Source organism: Hemicordylus capensis, chromosome 3 (genome assembly GCF_027244095.1).
Source record: "Hemicordylus capensis ecotype Gifberg chromosome 3, rHemCap1.1.pri, whole genome shotgun sequence".
In the NCBI taxonomy this organism is placed as follows: domain Eukaryota; kingdom Metazoa; phylum Chordata; class Lepidosauria; order Squamata; family Cordylidae; genus Hemicordylus; species Hemicordylus capensis.
Genome location: NC_069659.1, coordinates 247,676,349 through 247,699,354, shown reverse-complemented (window position 1 = coordinate 247,699,354; position 23,006 = coordinate 247,676,349). Strand labels below are relative to the sequence as shown.

The 23,006-nt window shown below is 40.7% G+C and overlaps 1 protein-coding gene and 1 long non-coding RNA gene across 12 annotated transcripts in view; one reads left to right on the top strand and one right to left on the bottom strand.

Moving 5' to 3' along the window:
* CPEB3 (cytoplasmic polyadenylation element binding protein 3) overlaps positions 1–23,006 on the bottom strand; it is a 139,988-nt gene that overhangs the window by 72,184 nt on the left and 44,798 nt on the right. For all 11 annotated transcript variants that reach the window (XR_008320020.1, XM_053311560.1, XM_053311558.1 and 8 more), the window contains one exon: positions 7,405–7,461. Coding sequence is in view for 10 of the 11 variants with exons in the window: in XM_053311560.1 (XP_053167535.1) it covers positions 7,405–7,461 (57 nt within the window). In the remaining variant the exon portion in view is untranslated. The remainder of the gene's footprint in view (positions 1–7,404; positions 7,462–23,006) is intronic.
* LOC128351758 (uncharacterized) overlaps positions 1–23,006 on the top strand; it is a 55,816-nt gene that overhangs the window by 24,557 nt on the left and 8,253 nt on the right. The window lies entirely within an intron of this gene.

Here is a 23,006-nt window from a genome sequence, read left to right as displayed (position 1 = left end):
AGTGTAGTGGATTTTTATTTTTATTTGGTTGCCTGCCAACAGCAGCTCCCTCACCTGATGGGATGCTGCCACAGAGAGCACCTGAACTGTCTGGGAAGGGGAAGATGAAAACAGCATATGTGCAGGCAGAACACTGCATGGTATTTTGAATATTAACCATTGAGATTTGCTTGAGAAGTCTGAATCCTTTATTTCTTCTACTTCCATTAAAGATTACACAGAAAAATGGCTGAAGATGTTACTTTTACTGTTCATTGTTTCTGTCCAACAGAATATTTGCTATGTTTAAAGTCATTCTGCACAAAATAACTTCTTCCATTCAAAGTCATGCCACACAGCCCATATAACCTCAATAGTTCACATTAAGAACTATACACAATACTAGAAAAAATGTAAATAGAAGAGATGTACAGCCTTACCTAGCTTTCCAAAAGGAAAACCTTCTTTTTAGTTTAATGTACCAAGATGTTCATTAGATGGCAATGATAAAGCCTTCCTGTATTCTACCAAATAAAACCACATGGCTCTGTGGTCACCAGGAGTCAACACCGACTCAACCGTACAACTGTACATTTACTTAGATGTTAGAAATGTACCAATATTGTCAGCATTCCAAAGTTTTGTGACAAGGGAGATAACTTGCTGATTGATTTATTTCCCTAGGATATGTTCCTCTTGACAAAACTGCAGACACTCTGCTATGCTCCAAACTGTAAAGACCATTTTAAAAGCAATGTTTTTCTACTGAGCATAGCACATTATGATTCACATTGCCCTGTCCCTTTGAGCCCAATCCATAACACTACCCAGAGGGACAAGGTAAAGCAACTGAAGGCTGCTGCTTGCTCCTATTACTTCTCACTCAAAGGGCTGATGAACAGGCAACTAGAGCAAAGAGAAGCAGGGCTTTGGGTTCCAAGGGGGGGAGGCACTGGAACCCCTCCTGGGGCATTGGCCTCAGCAGATACTCAAGTATGCCAAGCTGACAGAACACGAGCCTATGCCCATTGCTGGACACATCGATATGCTTCTGTCATGCCACAATGATGAGTTGTGCCAAGTTGGGGCTTTGTGAGCAATGGGGCATCAATGACCCATCCTGCAATCTCATCCCAGGGCCATTGTCGACCTCCTTATGCCCCTGCATACATAAGTAATAAGGTCAATGGCACATAAAATGTTGGAAATTCTCAGATGAGGCTTCCTGGGAAAGTCAGATGCATTAGAAAAATTAAGTGGCCCTATTGGTTTGGAGCACAACAGGAAGGACCATGACACCTTGTATTACTGAGAACAAGTAGTACTGCATCCCCTGGACCCATCAAGACACCCAGAGGATCTAAGGAAGTCAACAACTTTTTTAATCTCCCTGGTGCTGAGCACCTTACACTTCTGATGGCCTGACATGGTTCTCAATGCAAAATATTTAGTACATATGGATGGGCAATCGTTAATGTGCGAACTGTTCTCTGGCCTTCTTCTCATGTCCCATAAGAATCTGCCAGAGCCCTCCACTCATCATCTCAAGCCCTGCTCATGACCCTGCCACTAACAGAGATCAGATTGGCAGGGACTAGAGACAGGGCCCTTTTCATTATGGCCCCTCAGCTTTGGAATGCGCTCCCTGAAGAGCTTCGCCATGCTCCCTCCCTCAGTATTTTTAAAGAATATCTTAAAACGCACCTTTTTAAGGAGGCTTTTTAATGCTTCTTTTTTCTTTTTTTAAGTATCTGGTAGGTTCTTTAGCTTTTTAGAATTTTCAGTTTTAAGTTAAACCTAAAAATGATTGTGGTTTTTAATTGACAACTGGTTTTTTTTTGTTTAATTTAATATTTTAAATAAATAAATAAATGTCAGTTTTTGTGTATATATTTATTTGTATCCTTACCTTCCTAAGATTATAAGAACATAAGAATAGCCCTGCTGGATCAGGCCTAAGGTCTTTTAGTCCAGCATCCCGTTTCACACAGTGGCCATCAGATGCCTCTGAGAAGCCCACAGGCAAGAGGTGATGGCATGCACTCTCTCTTGCAGTTGCTCCCCTTAAACTAGTATTTAGAGGCATCTTGCATTTGAGGTTAGACGTGGTCTACAGCCACCAACTAGTAGCCAGCGAGAGAGCCAGCATGGTGTAGTGGTTAGAGTGCTGGACTGGGGAGACCCGAGTTCAAATCCCCATTCAGCCATGATACTAGCTGGGTGACTCTGGGCCAGTCACTTCTCTCTCAGCCTAACCTACTTCACAGGGTTGATGTCAGGAGAAACTTAAGTATGTAGTACACTGCCCTGGGCTCCTTGGAGGAAGAGTGTGATATAAAAAGTAAATAATTGTTGTTGTTGTTGTTGTTGTTGTTGTTATTATTATTAATTTACACAGTCAGACAGGTGTTATTGACTCATTTGTTTTATCCAGACAGAGTTTTCCCAAGGACCTGGGATGGCTGAATTTTATTGTCAATGTTGTTGCTGTTATAGATATCGTTGCAGAATATAGGCTGTTCCCAGTAAAGCTGCTTTTTGTAGTTGGCTGATGGTGATTTCTGTGGCCCCTATGGTGTTGAGGTGCTCTTCAAGGTCTTTTGGAACTGCACCCAGGGCGCCAATTACCACTGGGATTATTTTGGTCTTTTTCTGCCACAGCCTTTCAATTTCAATTTGTAGATCTTTGTATTTGGTGATTTTTTTTCTATTTCTTTTTCTTCTATTCTGCTATCCCCTGGTATTGCTATGTCGATTATTTCAACTTGTTTTTCTTTCTTCTCAACTACAGTTATATCTGGTGTATTGTGTGGCAGATGTTTGTCTGTTTGTAGTTGGAAGTCCCATAATATTTTTGCATCTTCATTTTCTTCAACTTTTTCAATTTTATGGTCCCACCAATTTTTGGCTACAGGTTGCTTGTATTTTTTGCAGATGTTCCAGTGTATCATCCCTGCTACCTTGTCATGCCTTTGTTTGTAGTCAGTCTGTGTGATCTTTTTACAACAGCTGATTAGGTGGTCCACCGTTTCATCTGCTTCTTTACAAAGGCGGCATTTGCTGTTTGTTGTTGATTTTTTTACTTTTGCTCTTATTATAATTTGCTATTATTATTATTATTATTATTATTATTGGTAGTAGTAGTAGTTTCTTATGTAAAAGAATGAACTGCCTTGGGAAAAATTATTAGGCCCTACTAACTGAGCAAAGAGGTACCTTTTAAAGTGGTGATTCTTTTAACAGGGGAGAACAACTCTCCCTAGCCAGACCAAGCACAGCATCACTCCAATGGTTGTTGCTAATGTCAACTTTGTGTTTCCTTTTAGATTATGAGTTCTTTTGGGACACAAAACCATCTCATTAAAGCATGTAAATTACTTTAAGAATTTTCATTGTTGTTGAAACGTGGAAACAACTAATAATATACATTGACCAAGGAGAACTTTGTCTTGCAAGAGGAAAGGGGCAATTTTGCTGATTCCTCTCTTCCCTCTTCAGCCCCTTGTGCATCCCAAAAATATGCCTGAGGGTCGTGTGTATGTCAGTCATAGGGTTGTATTATAAGAAAATTAAGATTCCTAACTCGCACTGGAACTAATGGAATGAGTCCCAACTAATTTGTCTAATAGATTTCAGAGGAGTTAGTGACTAACTTCCTTAGAGTACAAATGACAGTGGCTCTCTAGATCATGACCTTTTTTTTTAGTTATGCTGCTGAGAAAACTAAGGTGAAGCTGCTGCAAATAACATCATGCTTTTATTGTTAACCTTTTGTGCTTGCCTGACAAACACATTTGCTGAAACTTGCTTCAAATTCTGAAGCAATTTTATTCATGATGCAAACTGGCATTGTGGGAATTTGGAATACCAGGCCATCATATATAAAGTGCATTATATACGGTATGTAGTATGTTGAGTTTTTACCAAGTTGACAGTTTTCATCAGTTCAGTCTGCCTCTGATCATTTCTATTTTTAAAATAAGCAAAATTGCTGACTTCATTCAGTGGTGTCTAAATATACAACCAACTATATTAGTTGGATTTAATTAGTGAAAGTTGACACTTCCTTAGGGAAGTTTTCCTTAACTTTACTCATGGGCCTGTTTAAGTTTTTGCTTCTTCCCCTAGTGTAATACACTGCATGGAGATGGGTTCCACTCAGGCTGTCGATTTTAAGCTGTATAAACATTCACTAGAAGTACTACAGCTAAAGTTGGCCACGTATGGACCATCCCAGGGATGGTCCAAGCAAGTCTCCTGGAGGCCTTTTCTTGGATCAAAAGGAAACCCACTGCAGCAGGATTCAGGGCTATCCTAGATCTCCAATGTGGAATTAAAATCACTTAGCTGCTCTGGGAGCTGAGACTAAGCTAACAATTGGAAATTAAACTCACATTTTGTGTGTGAATATTTAAGTCAAGGAATATATGAACTATAACAGTCAAATCAAGAGCAGAGATTCTTTTGCCCCAGTTTTGTAAAGTGTAAAGTAACCGTTCCGTACACATGCTAAAATATTGTTGATATGTATGCTGAACTAGTTCTAATTATGCAAGAGTTTTTTCTTACACATGGGGTGAATTTTGTCTGGACCCGTCATGAATGACTAACTACACACACTTTGTGCAACATACTAATCTAGAAAGGCCCAAATATTTCAGTACAACCAGTACTTATATTATTGTGGAAGCAATGCATTCAAATGGAGTGTTTATATTAATGTCAAGGCCCACCAGACTGCAGTGTGTTTCAGTTCATATACTTACAAAGGAACTCCTGCAATGGGTTTAAACTGCATTGTGATTTTCACTCTAGTAAACATACTATGAAATGAAAAAATCCAGATTATACTCCTTATACTAAAGCACTAGGGACCAGCATGAGTTATATGTACAGTCATCCCTTGCCTTTCTTGGTTTTAACAATCACGGATTTGAGTATCCATGACTGGGAAATTATAACCGCCCTCACCAGCTATGACCTGAGTATCCACGGTTTGGCAATAAAAAAAAAATTCAAGGTTTTGGGGGTAATTTTGAGGGTCCGGGGGGGATTTACCTTTTATTTGGTCCCTTCGCGACCACGATTCCTCTAGCCTCCCATTTGCCATTGAAACCAATGGCTCTCCAGCCGTGAATTCGCAACTGTGAGGGTCTCCAAAACAGAACCCTTGCAGTTGGCGAGCGACAACTGTATAACATTTTAAAACTGATTATTGGATTGGGGAAGGAAAGAAGAATAGCAAAAGTGAGGCGATGTGTTCAACAATAGGTATAAAAATCATCTTTGAGCGTTAAACACGTACCACATAAGTAATACTTCCAACTGTAATAAAAATATGATGCTACTAACTTGCAGTGTTTGTGGTTCAAAATAAAATGCTAACTTACACTCCAACCAGGGGCGTAACAAGGCTGGAGTGGGCCCAGAGACAAAATTTTAAAATGGGCCCCTCGCTGATACACACACACACACACACTTCACAATATATAGCCATGTGACTTGCCTCTGGGGGGCCCCACAAGGCGTGGGGCCCCCAGGCAGCTGCCTCCCCTTGCCTAATAGTAGTTACGCCCCTGACTCCAACCCATCAATCCCTCCATACAGGCTCCTTGTCCATAAAGATATAGAGATACTCCTTCCATATAACTGCTTTGAAACATTTGCATGAGGTGGTATATATATGTAATAAATAAATAAATAAATAAATAGTTGAATGGGACCTCATGCAGGCCTCATGATCAGCACACATCCTACTCAAGGTTTCCCCTGATTTTTAATAGACCTGGATTGCATATACCATGTGCATTACAACACTAACATACAAAATATACATTTTTTAAAAAAATCCCTCATTAATAGAGTCTAGAGGAAACATAAAAGGTAGGATACTGAACGTATGATAGAAAAGTCACAGTTGACATTCATGAACCTTTTGGCTGTGCTGAGAGCTGGGTTAAAATAGGAAGGCGAGGGAGCTGAATTGACGTAGCTTTTAAAAGAAGCATTTCTTGTATGCAATTGCACCACCCTGTCATTTCTGCTCAGCCATGCAGCCTATATTTGTAACTCAACAGATGCCAACATCTGTAGTCTCCCAGTGCTCCTCTCCTCCAAATCAAACTGACTTGCAGAAGGCTGCCTTCAAGCGACGTTTAAGAAAATATATTAAGTTTTCTAGTATATTCTGAAAACTACAAGTAAAACCTGAAGCCACACTTTCTAAGAGAAAATCAAACAACTAACAACATATTGCATTTACCTGAATCCAAGACTAGGTTTTTTCCAGGTTCTTTGATGTTAGAAATTGGGGGGTTGTCTTAAATTCAGAGTGCTGTTCCTTTTGAATAAATACAGGTATAGCCTCTATTTAACCTCTATTTTTAAGGGGGTCATCTTCTATTTGGGTAAATATTGTATTGTTTTAGGCCCACCATAATTCTATGCTTTATATCAGTGTTCTGCCCCTGCAATCAAACTTCTCTAATAAGTGAGAAATTCCAGGACTCTAATGCTCCTTGGGTTCCAGCTTCGTTTGAAAGTAGAATCTAAGAAGCGAAGATTACTGGAGGATTGTGTCTTTGTAGTATGTTCATTTATAGAAATACCCGTTAGCACTGGATAAAGCTGGAAGACAGCTGAATACCTTCATAAGCCAGCAAAAGGCTTTATCAGAATCCCAGAGTGTGGCCCTTGTATCCCAAGATGCCTCAGCTGGTACCTGGCTTGTGCATTCCAGCCCCCCAATCTCAGTCAACTTCCCTCACCTCTGGCCTGCCTGCTGTTTTTCCCCCACACAGACACTGCTGCAGTGTGGGCAGGGGTGCAGGAAAGAGGAGTCACCTTATTCATCAGTTCTTCTCCCTGAAACAGATTCCGCATGCATCTTACAAGATTCTTTATGGTTTCTACCATTCAGGATGCGAGTCATAGGAAACCACATCAGAAATATCAAGTGGGAATCTGCTTAACAAAAGGAGATGACCAAGCAGCCATTACCTAATCCATAACAATACTCTCATTGTCATAAAAGAATTAAGATAAGCAAATGCACTGGTTCTGCATGAGGAAAGACCTAAACCATCATTCAGGGTATTAATTTAAGTCATTTAGTAGACTCCCTGAAATTAAATATTAGTTTTTACCACTATAATGAAAAAATCATAAGCACAATAACTGAAGACATTTTGTTCTTGAAATATGTGTACATGCATTGTAGAAAACAAAAAGTACATAAGAAGATATCAGTTAGTTTGTAATTTATACTAACAGGATAGTAGCTATAAGATATTGCTGAAATGCATCCAAGCATGTTTTATCTAATCTCCCCTTCTCCTTATATTCAACAGTAGACATAAATATGGAGAAGCAAACATAAGCCATATAAAAATATATTACTATACAGGAATATAGATGCAAACTTACTATTGAGAGCCATAATGTTATCTGTTCCCGGATGATGAAAATTGATACCCATACGACCTAAAAAAATTGAATAGAGCATTTTAGCATCATATTTTATATATGTTAGGCAACTCTTTAAGAGCAGATTTTGTAACTATATTACAACAATAAATGGTAACCCAAACTAATAAGCAAGTTTGCAATCTCTTTGCTGTATTTAGCATGTATTACACAAAATTACTATTTGAAAAACAAAGCATCACAAAATAGAACAATACAACAATATAGTGAGTACTTCACCAAACTGACTTTATTTGGTACAATATTTCTGTTCAGACTTAACTGTTTAGATTGGCTGTTTAGATCACTGTCTCATCTATGTTAATTATTTTATTTATTCAGCTGCAACATGCAACAGATCCACTTCTTTCTCCTCCTCAACTTACTAGCTCTGTAAGGCAAAGAGTTCTGCAGTATTACTGCAGACTGGATTGCAGCTTCTTCCCCCACAACTCCATCAGAAAGGAGATGGAAAAACCCATACAACTGTTAGCTATCAGCTTAACTGGATGCAGATCTTGCAAGCAGGGGATTTGTGTTTTGAGTCTGAGGAGGAGGACAACGACATGACTACGAAGACGACCACATCCACTGCTCTTGCATTTTTAGGCAACTAAATTGCCAGCTGGCAAGTAAACGACAATGAGGATATTCCAAAGGACTAGTTGACCATCAGAAAAGTTCCTAATCTCTGACCAAGTGGACACCGAGAACCCTACCACTTTCATGTTCCTGTTGGATAACACTGACTCATCCAAAGAGTTCACCTGAGTCTCAATAAGGCATTAACACACTTGCTACTTGGAAATGCCAAGATGTTTCCCACTTTGTAAATCCCATGCCCCTTTATTCTTTATGATCCCCAAAATCCTATAATTGATCCAAGCACCTAGAATCTAATGTGATTCCAGATGCGGAACTACTAGTGGACACTGGATTGGTTTGCCAAGCACTTTCCTCTGTGCTCAGCACTGCTCCTTTGACTCTGTTTGTGGCACATGCAGTGCACAAGGCCAGACTGGCACCTTGTGTCTTCAGACACTTTGGATCTCTGGATTAGTGTGCCTGCCTAGCACCCTTGGACATATCATTGTCCTCCTCAGTGAAGTCCTTAGTGTGGTGTGGAACCCCATAATTCACCATCTGAGATCCACCTATAGCAGAATAAGAGAGAGAAAACTGCTTTTGTTCTCCCTCCTTCCCCACACTTTTGTTTTTCCTGTAGGCAGTCGGACTAAGTGATTTCCCACTTATCCCTCCATTCTCTCTCTCTCACCTTTGCAACCATCACTCAGTATCTGGTGTTGTGATCTTTTAATAACACCAATGTTTTAATTTTCCAAAAGTTCTTGCCTCCTGAGTTTGCCCCCACAGATACTCTGCATGACTCATCACTCATCAGCCCTGTTATCTGATCTGAAATTATTAACGCTTCCTGGTTTGGTGCTAATCACTCTGCAGGGCAGCTGACCAACCCTGGGTGTTCAAGCTGGCCACAGGAAGGAAAGGGTTCTGCTGGCACTTGAGTAATGCCCTCAGATTTAACATATACATTCCCTAAAACGAACTGGTGAGCTCATCATAGCCACATAACCAAGCGCAAGCAAGCATTTTAACAGTGAACCAGGAGTGAGCATATTATGGCTCTTTGCCTCATCTTCAACCTTTCCTGAAATTCCTTTTATTACTGCTATGCATGTGCAGGAAACTCTGCCTGACCCAGCCTGCTCAGAATAGGAGGTACTACACACAGTTTGTTTATTTTTACATTTACATTCACTTGGAGTTAATTGGCTCAGCAGCTGCCTGATACTTGCAACTGTGGGCCATCCTCCATGTAGCAGTAGTGAGCTGCAAAGTAGGTGCAGTGAGGAGTGCTGGCCAGCATGGCTCCTGAGAAGCACTACTCAAAGCAGCCCACTTAACTGCGCTTCATGATAGGGCTGGCCCTAATAAAACCACCAACCTATAACACAGGTGGAATGTTAGTACTTAATATTATATATGTGAACTACTTCAAACACTCTAGAGTTCTGCGCGATTGTGTGTGTGTGTGTGTGTGTACACACACACACACACACACACACCTACTAAATGTAGTTTAGTAGATATATAGATATATAACTACTAAATGTAGGACATTATCCCAGTATCAGAGTCCAGTGGGGCAATCTGCCATTTTCTCACTGGCCGAGTTAAAAACAGCATGTGAGTCCTATCTAAACTTTAGATACAGCCACATAAGAATCCTACATGGCACACAAATGTCTGCCAAAATTAGGGCAGCAAACTAAACTTTAACCCAAATCCAAAAAGCTATTTCGAGAGGCTTCCCCTCCACCCAGGTGAAATGGAACTGAATCTATATTTTAAAACAATATCCTGGTTGCCTTACATTGGAACTGAACACCCAAACATAAAATTTATATCCTATTTTATCTATATTACTTTTAGGTAATATAAGTAGAAACCTTTTTAAAAATTCAAAAAATATAATACTTTCCCTATTAAATAGTTACTGTATTCGTTATATAGTGATAATTACAAAGGAGTTTGATATTCTTTTGCAAGAAATGTATCTAAATTCAATCAACATTATCAAAACTAGTTTCCAAAGCACTTTTAAAAGTTAGTATCTGAACCTGAGAATCTCTCTCTCTCATACACACACACGTACCTGAACTAGAACTGAACCCTATTTTTAATGGCTCAGCTCCTGACCAAAATAGTTATCAGCATAACAATTACAATAAGAGGTTACCGAATTGTGTAAGTTGTTTTACGGTTAGATTTGAGTGAATAAATGGACAGGGTACGAACTGCAGCTCTGAAAGCATATTTAATCTTTCCATCCTTTGCTTTGCCAAAGCTGGAATTGTGCTATTTAACTAGATACAAAAATAGAATCAAGTATGTGACATCTGGTCGGGTTTTGTGTGTGTGTGTTCAATCACTGTGCCAGGTGCTGCCTGTGTGACATTTTGTCACCTGCCCTTGGCTTTCTATTTTTAAGTTGCTCTTGACAACTACCTTCTCAGAGAAGTAAAAATGTCCAACTGTATGAATAGAGACACATACATATTCTTTTAACAAGAAGAGATCTATATAAGAAGAGGGCTCATGTTCCATCTTAAGCTCCTTCACTGAAGAAATTATAAATGTCACAACTTGATTTGGGGAATAAGCTACAGAACTTACCACCAGTTTAAAAAAAAAGTTTTACTGAAGAATTTTATTTATATCGCAATTTTTCCATCATGTGGAAAACTCAATAAAAAAGCAAAAACATCAAATAATCAGTTTTAAGCACAGAGCTTATGTATTTTAGGAAAAGAAATACAGTAAAGACATAATTTAAAAGTGCTTTCCAGCTGGTATTAGCGTCAAATCTTGTCAAAATGCTTAACAAAACAGCTTTAAATATTTTATCATGTATTCAGCTTGCAAGTTATGACAAAGGAAGGGTTACATCCCAATCAAGTGCCGGACTGCTGCTTTCCCTCTTCTAATCTCTCTAGTCTAAGTGCCATTTTTTCTGCCAAGAAAAAGTGTGGAAGAGAGTAAGTGAGAGCACAGACAGCCACAGTATGCTGCTGTGATCCTTCTGGCTGGAAAAACACAGCAAATAGCCAACTCCACAGCATTACATTTGTTTTATCTGTCCCAATAGGAAGAATTGCAGTATTATTTCTAAAGGAAACTTTCACTCAGCACAGGTGACTAGGCAAGTGCTCAGTTACAAGCCCAAATTATATATTGCCTTATCTTACAAAGTATCAAATATTTGCTAAGGAAATAAAATTAGTCATGGAAGCTTCCTCATCTTCTTTAAAGGCAATCTGTATAATAAGAAAAAATCAGAATGAAACATATTGCAGGCATACCTGGAATACTTTGTTTATTGCTGTTTTTGACTCAAGGGTCATTTTGCTAAGCAAGAGTTTAAACCAAGACAGTGTTTAACTTAATTTTACCAATTTAAAGTCTGCAAAATTTATTATGCTCACCTGAATCCCTAGGCCATCCATTGCATTATTCCTAGGGATCAAACTTTTGATCAAAAATTTGATCAAAGTTTTGAAAATAATGATAATCTATGTATTAAGATATCTTACTAAGAGCAGCAAATTTCTAATTTTATGGATGGTTTTTTTCTTGGACAAAACAGTTGCGGATCTTAACTACTTAACAGAAAAATCTACAGCAAGAACTTACATTCTTTATATTAAAGGTTTTATTTTCTTCACTATCTGCCTAACCTGGGAGAACATTCTAAGTTTTATTTTATTTCTTCATTTACTTTTAGGCAGGTATTTACTTTTTGCAGTGAACAAAAAGTAGTGTACACAGAACACGTCAATCAATAATAAAATGACAACAGTATAAATCTAAAATATAATTAAAACAATATATTTAAATTCTTTAGTCCAATCAGGGCCATCTTTAGGGTGGGGCAACCAGGGCAATTGCCCTGGGCCCCACACTGGCACAGGCCCCGCTCTGAGCACACTGCAGTACAGCCTGCCCTCCTCTCTCCCCCAGGCCCAGCCACTTATCTTTCCTCACCCAGGCCCAGCCACTTATCTTTCCTCGCAGTCCTGCCGAAGCCCATCTTTTGTGTCTGTGTGCAGCTTGAAAGGCTCCCAGGCAAGCTGCTAGAGCTCCTTCTCTCCCCGCCTCTCAGCTGTTCAGCGGGTGGGCGGGGCTTCCAGAGAGGCCTCCCTGTAGGCCTGCCTGAAGTCTGAAGCTCAAGAAAGAAATAGGCAAGCAGGCAGAGAGTGTCCAGCTCTTTGCAGACCCTCTGCCCTGCCCAGCCCAGCCTTAGTAATGGAGATATGATACAATCTCATTTTTGTGGTTATCTTCCCCTCCCTTGAATATTTAGGGATTGGCTTGCCATAGGGCTTTGGTATTGAGCAGAGATGTAGGGCAGGGTGGGAGGAATATGTATATCTAAATTGAAGTGGATTGGACAAATAGTAGGTTTTTATTTTTTTCCTTTAATTTACAAAACCGCATTCAAAGAGTCCTATAAGTGGCTTACTTCATGGCAGAAAATTACAAACATGTCTGGAACTGAAGCCCTCCCCCCTTAGACCATCATTCCACCCCCATATGGAAGTATCTGCCCTTTGCCTTCATAAAGAAGATACAATGCCCCCCTTTCTGCCCCAGCCTTTAGATCACCTGTCCTGGAATGGCTTGGCATAGGGCTTTGGTATTGAGCAGATATGTAGGGAAGGGTGGGAGGAATATGTATATTTAAATTGAAGTCGATTGGACAAATTGTTGGTTTTAAAAAACCATCCAGAATGTCTTAAAAGTGGCTTGTTTCATGGCAGAAAATTACAAAAAAAGGCTTGAACAATATTTATTTATTTATTTATGCACTATGCTCAAGTTGATTTGCAACCCTGAAGGTCTGAGAAGTGTGAAGCATGTGTTATGCTTTTGATTTTTATTTCTTCAGAAATGCATTATATGTCCAAGCTGGTTGGACATGTCCAAAAACCTCACTCACACTATTTACACTGTATGTCATCAATCAGTATGATTCTGTAATGATAGCAATAGCACTTAGCAATAGCACTTACATTTATATACCGCTTTATAGCCGGAGCTCTCTAAGCGGTTTACAATGATTTAGCATATTGCCCCCAACATTCTGGGTACTCATTTTACCAACCTCGGAAGGATGGAAGGCTGAGTCAACCTTGAGCCCCTGGTCAGGATCGAACTTGTAACCTTCTGGTTACAGGGCGGCAGTTTTACCACTGCGCCACCACGGGTAAAATATGAAATGTTAAGGAGGCCCCGCACATGCTGATTCGCCCCCAGCCCCGCACCCCCCTAGAGATGGTCCTGAGTCCAATGAAAGGCAATTGGACACATTTGGCTATCAGTTTCAGATATATTTTAGAAAAGATCCAACTCCTATGCTTCAAGGTTCATCCACACAGGAATGGTTCAAAAACATTTGACAGTTACTACATGAAACAAGTGCATGTAGTCATGTCCTAAAATGACAAAACTTTCCAAGGGAAGTTCAGGTGCTAGTCAACAGTGCTTGAAAATTATTTTTACATGCAACTGTTGGAATATTATTTGCAAATAGCTCTCAAACAGCAAAAAAACATGGTTGGATCACACAGACACCTTATCAGCTGTGTTTGTGGTGGCTGGCAGATTCCTCCTCCTCTCGCCTTGAAGATATTTTATGGCAATGGCAAAGGGAATGTCTGGGAGGGGAGGGGGAGAAACCTTTAGAGTGTACATGTGAAGTGTGGCACTTGGAAGCAAATCAGAACCTTTGGAGTTAAAACTAATGCTTTGTCTTGTATGCAATGCGCAGGTGTGGAATGTGTTTGTGGCTAAGTATATAAGACGATGAATTGCCAGAAGAGGGGGCTGGCCACACCCAGAAGCTGTTTGCTAGCAAATGAAATAAATCTTTGTTTTGAAGTTTTGATGCTGGTGCCACCAGGTTAAAATTACCTAACCAAGAAAACAAACAAACAGGGAGAATCCCTGACTATAACAAAACCGTTATGGAAGTCATTTAAATAAAGGATATAAGATTAGATAGACCTCAAAACTGCAAAAACTAGACAAATAAAACAAACTTATTTTGAAAGCCACAAACCCATATTCAGTTTCTTAGTAATAGGTCGAAGAGCAATGAATCTGAATTTCAGAAACACAATTTAATGATCCATTGTTCATAAATCAAAAACAAGAAACTTCAGACAGACATGACAAACATTGTGTTAAAGTGCACAATGTCCTTTTTAGTTGTTGCCAGCACCAGTCCTAGGGGCAATGAGCCAAAAAGAGTTAGCAATCAACTGTGTAATTCCAGACACGTGACCTCAGCTGACTGGATTTGGGTTAGATACTTAGTACATTCCTATAGGGACTGAGTTTCTTAGTCTTATTAACCGTATCTTTACCACTGCATATTTCAGCTGCTTGGTGAATGCAGAACATGCACACATGGATAAGGACAACTAGTGTCTTAGACTCTAGCTGGGCTAAAGAGCAAGTACAGTTATATATGTTTATATATTCTGTGCAACAGTGCCAATATTACTGATCAAAACAATTATGTGACTTATTGCAATGGTATAAAAGTTGATCAGAATTTGCCATAACAGACATTTTCAAGGTCATGAGTACTCTCTGTTAGAAAGATAATCATTGGCAATTCAACAATTAATTGTGCCTGGCTAAATGTTCATTGTTTCTGTGCAACAGAAAACATGCACATTAGATAGGCAATGGTTTCTGCCAAGTATAGAGCAAGGATCAGATTTCAGTTTTCCTCACTACACAAATGTGGTACTGGGATCCACAAGTGCAATAGTCGTGTGGCCAGCTATGAAAGCCACATAGCTGCATTTATTTGTATCAACCTTCTGGTCGCTTCTGTAGTGACCTACATTTACTTGTAGCTATCATGATCAGGGAGATTTCTACCCCATCTCCAAGTCCTCTATGCATTTCTTAGAGCTTCGAGAGGAGGGGCTATGAATCTTGTTTCATTCCAGGTGGGAGGCATGCGCGCACACACACACACACACACACACACACACACACACACGGAGATGTAAGTTTTGGATGGTATAAAAATATGTAAAATAAATAAATAAATAATATACCTAAATACCTACCATGTGTGAGAGGCAAAGAGAGAGGCGGGGGTGGGGGGGGGAGAAGAGACATTCTCATACTAGGCTTCGGAGACACAAAGCAGCAGCAACAAGAATCTCTCCAATTCCTTCTCCAGAGACTGGTTTGAAGAGGAAGACCAAAACAGCCCTCTCCTGAATCCCCAGAATGTGCCAGACACACTCTGGGAATTCATAAGTCCCCATTTGGTACATCAGAGATTAATACAGCGAGCACAATTTATAGTGATGGGGAAAGCTTCCCAAGGATTAAATTTGATCGGCTCAAACTGAGCTGAGCTATTCTCTCCATCACAAAATTCAGACCCTATCACACACCCCAGTTAGGTGCAATTTGGGCAAGATCCCTACCTTCTTTCCTAGATAGCAGGCCCTCAAAATCTCCCCTCCCACTTACCTGGCTACTAATCCAACAGTGGCAGCAAGAGAGGGGGGAGCTTTTTAAAACACTGTTTCGCAAGTATAATTGTACCCTCTTGGTGTGCTACATAGTAGCATGCCAGGAGTCAGTGGTGAAGACTTCCTTTCCTTCCTTCTTTCTACTTGCTTCCAACACTGGATCAGCAGCAGAGAAGGGAAAGTGGGAAAAGGTTTTAGATAATGGCAGGTAGAGGCCAGGGAAAGGACTAGAATTATTCTCTACCTCAGATTCAAATCCAAGCTAGTGAAGAATTCAGGGGGCATAATGCTCACCTTGTATTGCAAAGTGAACACTACAAGCCCTGCAAAGGTCAAACTACATATTACAGAAGCACATGTTTAGTGCTTCCACATTTGCCTATTTCAGAGTAAATAATCCCCATGGATCAGGACTACAGCAAGGAATGGGGACTGATCCAGAGCAGGACCATGATAGAAGGCAGGGTTAAAGCCCAGTCCCATTATCCAGGTACATGCATGCGTGCGTGCTAATTTATCAACAAAACAGAAATGTGTTTTGGCTTCTGCCTTCTTCAATTGCTCTGATGTTATAGGAAAAGTACAATAAGGAATGTGTGTGTAATACACACACACGCTAAATATGCATTTCCTATAGTGCATAATTGGACCCTAAGACTTGTATTTCCAGACTTGGTGATATGTCCAATACTTTGCGTTAAAACTATGAAGGAACAGGGGCAGGATCCAGACTAAGTCCTATTGAAATAAATGAATTGGGTCTCATTTATTGAAATAGTACTTAGGACTAACTTGATTTGGATCCTGACCAGGGTCAGCAGCAATTTTGTACAGCTCATAGGGCTTAATTGTGGTTAAGATGACTGTGTTGCTATTATGCAAGGTTAGCTCTCAGAAGGAGAGCAATAAAATGACAAGCTGTATGACAAGCTGTATGTTTCTATAATTAAAAAGATATCCATCTGTGGGCTGAAGAGCAAGGGATATACTATACCTTATTCAGTCCTCACATTATCTCATGTATTTGATACTAGTATCAGTTATCACATTAGTAAAATACTAATTTTTTATTTTAGTAAGCACTGCAAACCAGGAGATAAGCAAATAGGGCACAGAAGGCAATATATTATGCAGTTGTAAATCTAGTTAGTATGCCTATTCCAAACTGCACTCCGCAGTGCTATTATCTGCAAAATATTGATCAAGAATCACAGATATTCTGTAACTATTCATGCAGCCTCCAAGTAAAAACTAAGTTAGTTCAAATTAGGCTACTTCAGTTCTTAGCTCTAAAGGCTCAAGTCAACCTGAGAGTCTCACAAACACATATATTCAATAGCATAAGGCATGTTTAATATTGTGCATTAAGAGCCTGAGGACAGACCTAGACAGTATGGAAAATGTAGGAGAGCAGTCCCCTGCATCTTTTCTGCCCCATTTCGTAATGCCTAGCATTACCAACCGATTCCATGGCACCACTGGTCGAAGTCACCATTTCCAGCAAGGGAAGCCTGCAGTATATTCCACTACAGAAAGAACAATTTGTTTTCAAAGTTGTTTACAACAAAGGCAAAGTGTATTAAAAATGACACTATGCTGATTTTTGAGCTGGGAAGCCACAGCAGCAGCATAATGGGTTAACAGGGAGGAGTTTACACACACAGTCCATTGCTCCTCCTTGGCAACCATTCTCCTCACTGTAAGGGGAAAATGGCAGTTCAGTCCGTAAATACCAAAGCAAAACCAGTTTGGTGAGAAAGCAGCAAAGCAAGAGGTCTTGAAACAGTTCTTTAGTATTGAAGGACTACAAGGATTTATTTAAAGACAACATTACAGACAAATGTGGAAAAGCCTGCAGCTTAATTTCAGCTGTAGCTCATGGCTGAAGAGAGAGACTAAACAAACAGCCATCTCCGGAGAGACAAAATGGAGACTAACACTGGAAGAACAAAGAGAGGAGGAGTCCAGCACTTTTATCCATGAGCCTAACCCCGCCCCGAGTGGTCACTATGAGACACACTGCAGCTGAGAGCTGATGCTGCCAAGGTCCTAGCTCCAACACTCACTGGGTAATGGGTCAGAGAGACATTGTTTGCCTCTGAGAAGCAAGGAGTAAAGAGTAGAGCCTACAAACTTCCATTGGCTTGATGTGGAACTGGGTTAGTAATTATGAGCTCTCTCAGCAAGTGTTCAGGAAGGGAAACGAACTGTGGTGCAAGAATTCTCTCACAGTTTCTAACACTGGTAGATGTGTGCTGATGGTTTGCATATATGCACTATACTGCACTGCCCCTGGCAACTGTAGTGCCCAGAATTAGCTGTTCAACATCCCCCACCCATAAGAACCAAAACACAACTAGCAACAAGAGAGGGTTTTAGGTCCAGATGGAGGACAACCACATAAGATGTTCTTGCCAGAAAATCAAGCGAAGAAGTTATTTTTTCTATTTGGGTCACTCACGAAACAAAAGACTGCTTGGTCAGATGAGCCCATCACACAGTTCACAGCAATTAAAGAGAGTTTTACCTTTAAGTGGCTTAACATTAAGGGTTGTTTGCTGCATGTGGCTACAAAGCAGCTGGCTTTGGGCACCTCTGAAAACTGACCACACATGTGCAGAAAATCACTTAACACTCCAAGCTGGTGAATAATTTTGGAGAGTGTGGTAAAGTGAAGTTCACCCTACAAGTAAATTTATTTCATTTATTACATTCATATACCGCTCTTCCTCCAAGGAGCCCAGAGCAGTGTACATGGTTGTTTGTCTTCACAACAACCCTGTGAGGTAAGTTAGGCTGAGAGATATGTGACTGACCCAGAGTCACCCAGTGAGTTTCATGGCTGAATGGAGATATGAACTCAGGTCTCCCCAATCCTAGTCCAACACTAAACGTGGGTGAAATTATTTGAAAACAAAAAATTTACATCTGCTTAGCTCTGAACCAACACAAGCCTTTAAGCTGAGACTCATCACATAGTTTCTGAAAGAAGACTCTTTATATATAAATGTTTTCAATTTTTGTCATTTCTAAATATCTACCTGATGGGAAAAGTGTAAGCAATTGTGGACTACAGCCTAGGAATCTTATTTCAACTCACAGAATTGGTGAAAAAGTAATATTTTTCTTAATTATCCTTTAGGGTTTTTTATGCAAAGCATGTACCGAGTAAACTTTTATCCTTTTAAAAGAAAAATACAACCTGCATAGGGCTTTGCTTTGGATTTGTAAGAGGAGAAGAATGAAAATCCTTCTTTGTTGTAATTTATTAGCCCCAAGAGACTCCCAGGAACTAGCTGTTTGGTCCAAAGTAAAGATGTGCAAGAAGTACCAGAGAAAACAGTAACGCCAAGACACTGAAGACTCCATAATCTAACCACAAAGTTACATGTGTGCACACACAGACACACAACTTAGGAATTCCTCAGTAGTTTTCCTGCTAGTTACAGTGAGAATATTAGTCTTGTCAGTGGTGAGGGAATGAAAAGAGATGAAAAGCCTATCTGTTGAGCTCTAGTAGCTTGTGATTTCATCTTGTAGAACTTGGTGGATAAAACCCATTTTGCTACAGGGAAAGATGCTGCTCAGTTTACAAGATAGATTAGTGATGTGCACAAAACTGATTTTGCATTTTGTTTCAAGCTCAAAAAAAATTGCTCGAAACATTTCGTTGAAACAGTGACCAAACCAGCTGTTCCATCAAAACAAACCCAAAATGTTTTGAGTGTTACAAGCATTCTGAGTGCCATTTTGGAGGGCTGTTTTTCCAGGGAGAGCTGATCTACCAATTGGGGCCAGCAGGTTTACCAAGCCTCCACTGCAAGCTTAGCGTGTCAGTCTGCCTCAGAGGACTGGTCTACTCGCTATATGAGGCAGGTAGATCAGGCCTCCACCCCAAACTTAGCATGTTGACCCACCTCAAAGAACTGGTCTACTGGTGGAGTCCAGGGTGGAGGCCTGATCTACCCGCTTCCATGGCAGGTAGACCAGTCCTCTGAGGCGAGCTGACACACTAAGTCCCAAGCAAAGGCCTGGTCTACCTGCCGACCCCAGCTGGTTGACAAGCTCTTCCAGGAAAAACAGTCCTCCAAAATGGTACTCACAACACTCGAAACATTCTGACTCAGAATTGAGTTTTTTTGTTTCAATCTTGGAACACTTGAAACAGGCCGTTTCAAGCTTGAAAATTTCTGCTTTTTAATAGGATGTCTTTGTAACGGATTAAAGCTACAAGAATATTTGGAAATTTAGGCTAGTCCAAAATGTAGCAGCCAGAGTAATATCTGGAGCTGCTTGGAGTGAACGGATAATCTTAGTTTTAAAAGAGCTACAGTATCCATCAATTTGTTTCAGGGTCCAATTCAAGATCCTGGTTATTACCCTTAAAGCCCTGAATGACTTGGGATATCCTGCTTCTGTGGGAATTGCTCACCCTACTAGGGCATTGGAAGGGGCCCTGTTTCACATACCTATTTCAACCAAAACTCTGTTACCTTGCACATGGGACAGGACCTTCTTGGTAACTTTCCCCAGAATGTGGAACATGCTCCACAGGAAGATGCACACTCTCTTCCATCTCTCTCAGCCTTCTGCAGGTGGTTAGACAGCTCTTTCCATGCAGGCTGATGGAGGTTAGAATGGGGGGCATTTTGTGCTCGGGGACTGTGATGCTAGCACCACGTTATGTCATACGTGATGCTGGATTTGTTTGTGTTAACTTGGATTGTGTGTCTCAGTTAATGTAATGTTCTTGTATTGTGTACTTGTTTTTATACTGTGCATTACCTTGAGACTATTTGGGGCAAGATGGTTTGCAAACTGAAATATAAATAAGTGGAGCAAAGATTGGGATTTTAAGTTTTCCAGGTGAGCACATTTTTGTGTGTTGTGGTTCCTAGCCGTAGACCTACCTATATTCAGTTAAGATACTGAATTCTTAAATTGATCCATTCTGCTTAGTGAATTTTTAAGTAAGTTAGTGTGTAAACAAGGCAGGCTTCCCCCCACACAAATGGTCGGACTGGAGGTCCATATCACAAATCATTATTTGTTTTTGCAAAGGTCATTCTTTACAAAGTGGCTGCCCTCGGAGAGTGGATCTGTTTTTCTAACTTGGAAATTCTTGGCCATATTGGCTGCTAAAGTGAGGACTTTTTTTTTTTAAAGTAGCTACACAATTTACAGAAAAAAGAGGAATATTCAACCAACATGCACCAGCTGCCAACACAACATCTGTCTTTGTCTAGTCTATGTTCCTCAGACTACACAAGCACAAAATCATATTAATCTATAATATGAAATTATATGATAACAAGTGAGAGGGGCATTGGGGCAAAGATGATGTCATTGGGCCAGATCAGGCCCCTCATATAGGTGTGGTCTTTAACCAGAAGTGGTCAGTGGGGGAGAACCACTGGCTACAAGCGGCTCATCACAAGAAGAAGAACATTGCGACAGATGCCTTGTCACAGGGACACTTTGAAGTCTCCATGGCAACCTAAGGATGCTTGGGGGGAGGCAACAGGGCAAGAGATTCAAATGTTAATTTGACATGTTATTGTTTGTTCCTGTTTTTGTATGTATAGATAGTGAAATTAGGAAAATTAAGCTTTGTGTTACCATCCGAACCCTTTTGAGACAGGAGCTGTCAACTCTTGTTTCCAGCCACTTGTCTCAATTTAAGCAGGGCGTGTGTGTGTGTGTGTGTGTGTGTGTGTGTGTGTGTGTAGTGATCAGACTCCCCTCTCCCTAAAGAGTTAACCAGAAGTGAACCTTGTCTTGACTAACAGGCCGGTGAACTCCAGGGTTCAGCCAGGTGGGTAGGACTTAGAGAGCTGCTGAAAGTTATCTGCTAGAGGAAGAAGCTAGGCTGGAGGTGCTCGGAAGGACATGCAGCCATGGAGATTGACTGTACGAGCATAACTCGGCAAATTCTTGAAAGACAGGAGGGCAGGAAACTTGAATTCTCACCCGGAGTTAGCTGAGTTCAAGGCAAAGAGCCAGGGCTTTGGCTTCAGGAAGGCTAATTTAGGGAAAAGTTGGTTTAGTCAGACTTTGCGTTAGAAACTTGTATTTCTTTGGTGTGCATGCTTTTGCATATTCCTGATACTGTTCTGTTTTCCTGTAACATAATTAAAATAAGCAACACTAGCCTACACCCATCCTACCTAGGGCATTGCAAAAGATTCTACAAACATTTAAGCGTGCATTGATAACCTATTTTTGTAATCTATTAAGTAATTTTAACTGTATTTAAAAACTGAGAAAGCCTCAGATGGAAGCAAACTGTAGTAATAGAATAAAACCTTTTTTAGTTCTTTTCTTCTTACAAGCCTTTCTGAGTTGGTTTTTAACTCAGGAAAAGGGGTGGTGATGACGGGGGTTTCTCTGGTGCAAACACGTCCCCAAACCATCAGCAGCTATCAGTTTTCTCCCCACATGTAGGCTTGAACATGGAAGATTTTTGTACTTATCCAATAGCAAAATAAAGTGAGTTTTCCCTGAGATTCCATTCCAAGGCCAGGGAGGTTCAAGCTCTGCCGATAAGAGGGGTGGAGGTAGCAGCATTTTGAACCTACTGATAATATAGAAGAGTTTTAGGAGAAGTCTAGCCAGGCAGCTCCGCAGAGATGATTCAGCATTTCTTTCCCTCACGTGAGCTTGCTCTGAGACTTTTGCTAAACTGATAAGGAGAATTACGTTCAACAGAGTTAGAGTAGTATGCACTTGTCCCTAATCTCTGGATCCCTCATTTGACTTCTAATCAACCAACTCTAACTTAGATGTGATTCTCTTACATGATTGCTTGATCCGGTAGTGGTCAGTCTTTTTGGTAAGTATCTTACTCCTTAGGGTCCAAGCATGGATTCCCTTGCAGTTGCTTGCTGGTTGTTTCCCACATTTTGGCTTTGGGTGCAGGGGCAGAGCTTTAGTAAGACGGACGGGTCCAAAGAACCCACACCGTCCAGGTTCCCAGAGCTGCCTGTCCCTGAGAAGAGCCATCCTCACTTGCCTCTCCTCCTAGCTGGTGCACGGCGGCAATGCCCATCCCCAGTGTGGCACTCCTACTGCTTCCCAGATCCAGCCGCTAATCTACAGTTGGCTGTGAATCAGCCAGATGGGGGGCAGCAGCCAGCTGTGGAGAGGAGCTGTGCATAAGCCAGCTGTGGGGGGCGGGGAGGAGAGCAAAGTGGACAGCAAAGAGGCAGCATTGCAGTGGCAGCACACAGTGGGGTTCTGCCCATCTCCAGGACAGCGTGTGGAGCATGGGCATGCCTCACAGCTGCACAGACCACCTTATAATAAATCAGGGTTAGAAGTCAGTGTATGTATCTTACTGAGTGTTTTCCTGGCTTCAGGATCATTTTGGATCTACATCTCTTACATTAAGTCTTTTCCATGTCTCTCCCTCTTTAAGATGTGGTGGAAAATCCTTTCCATTGGAGACATGAGATCAGAGGTGAATAGGTACAAGGT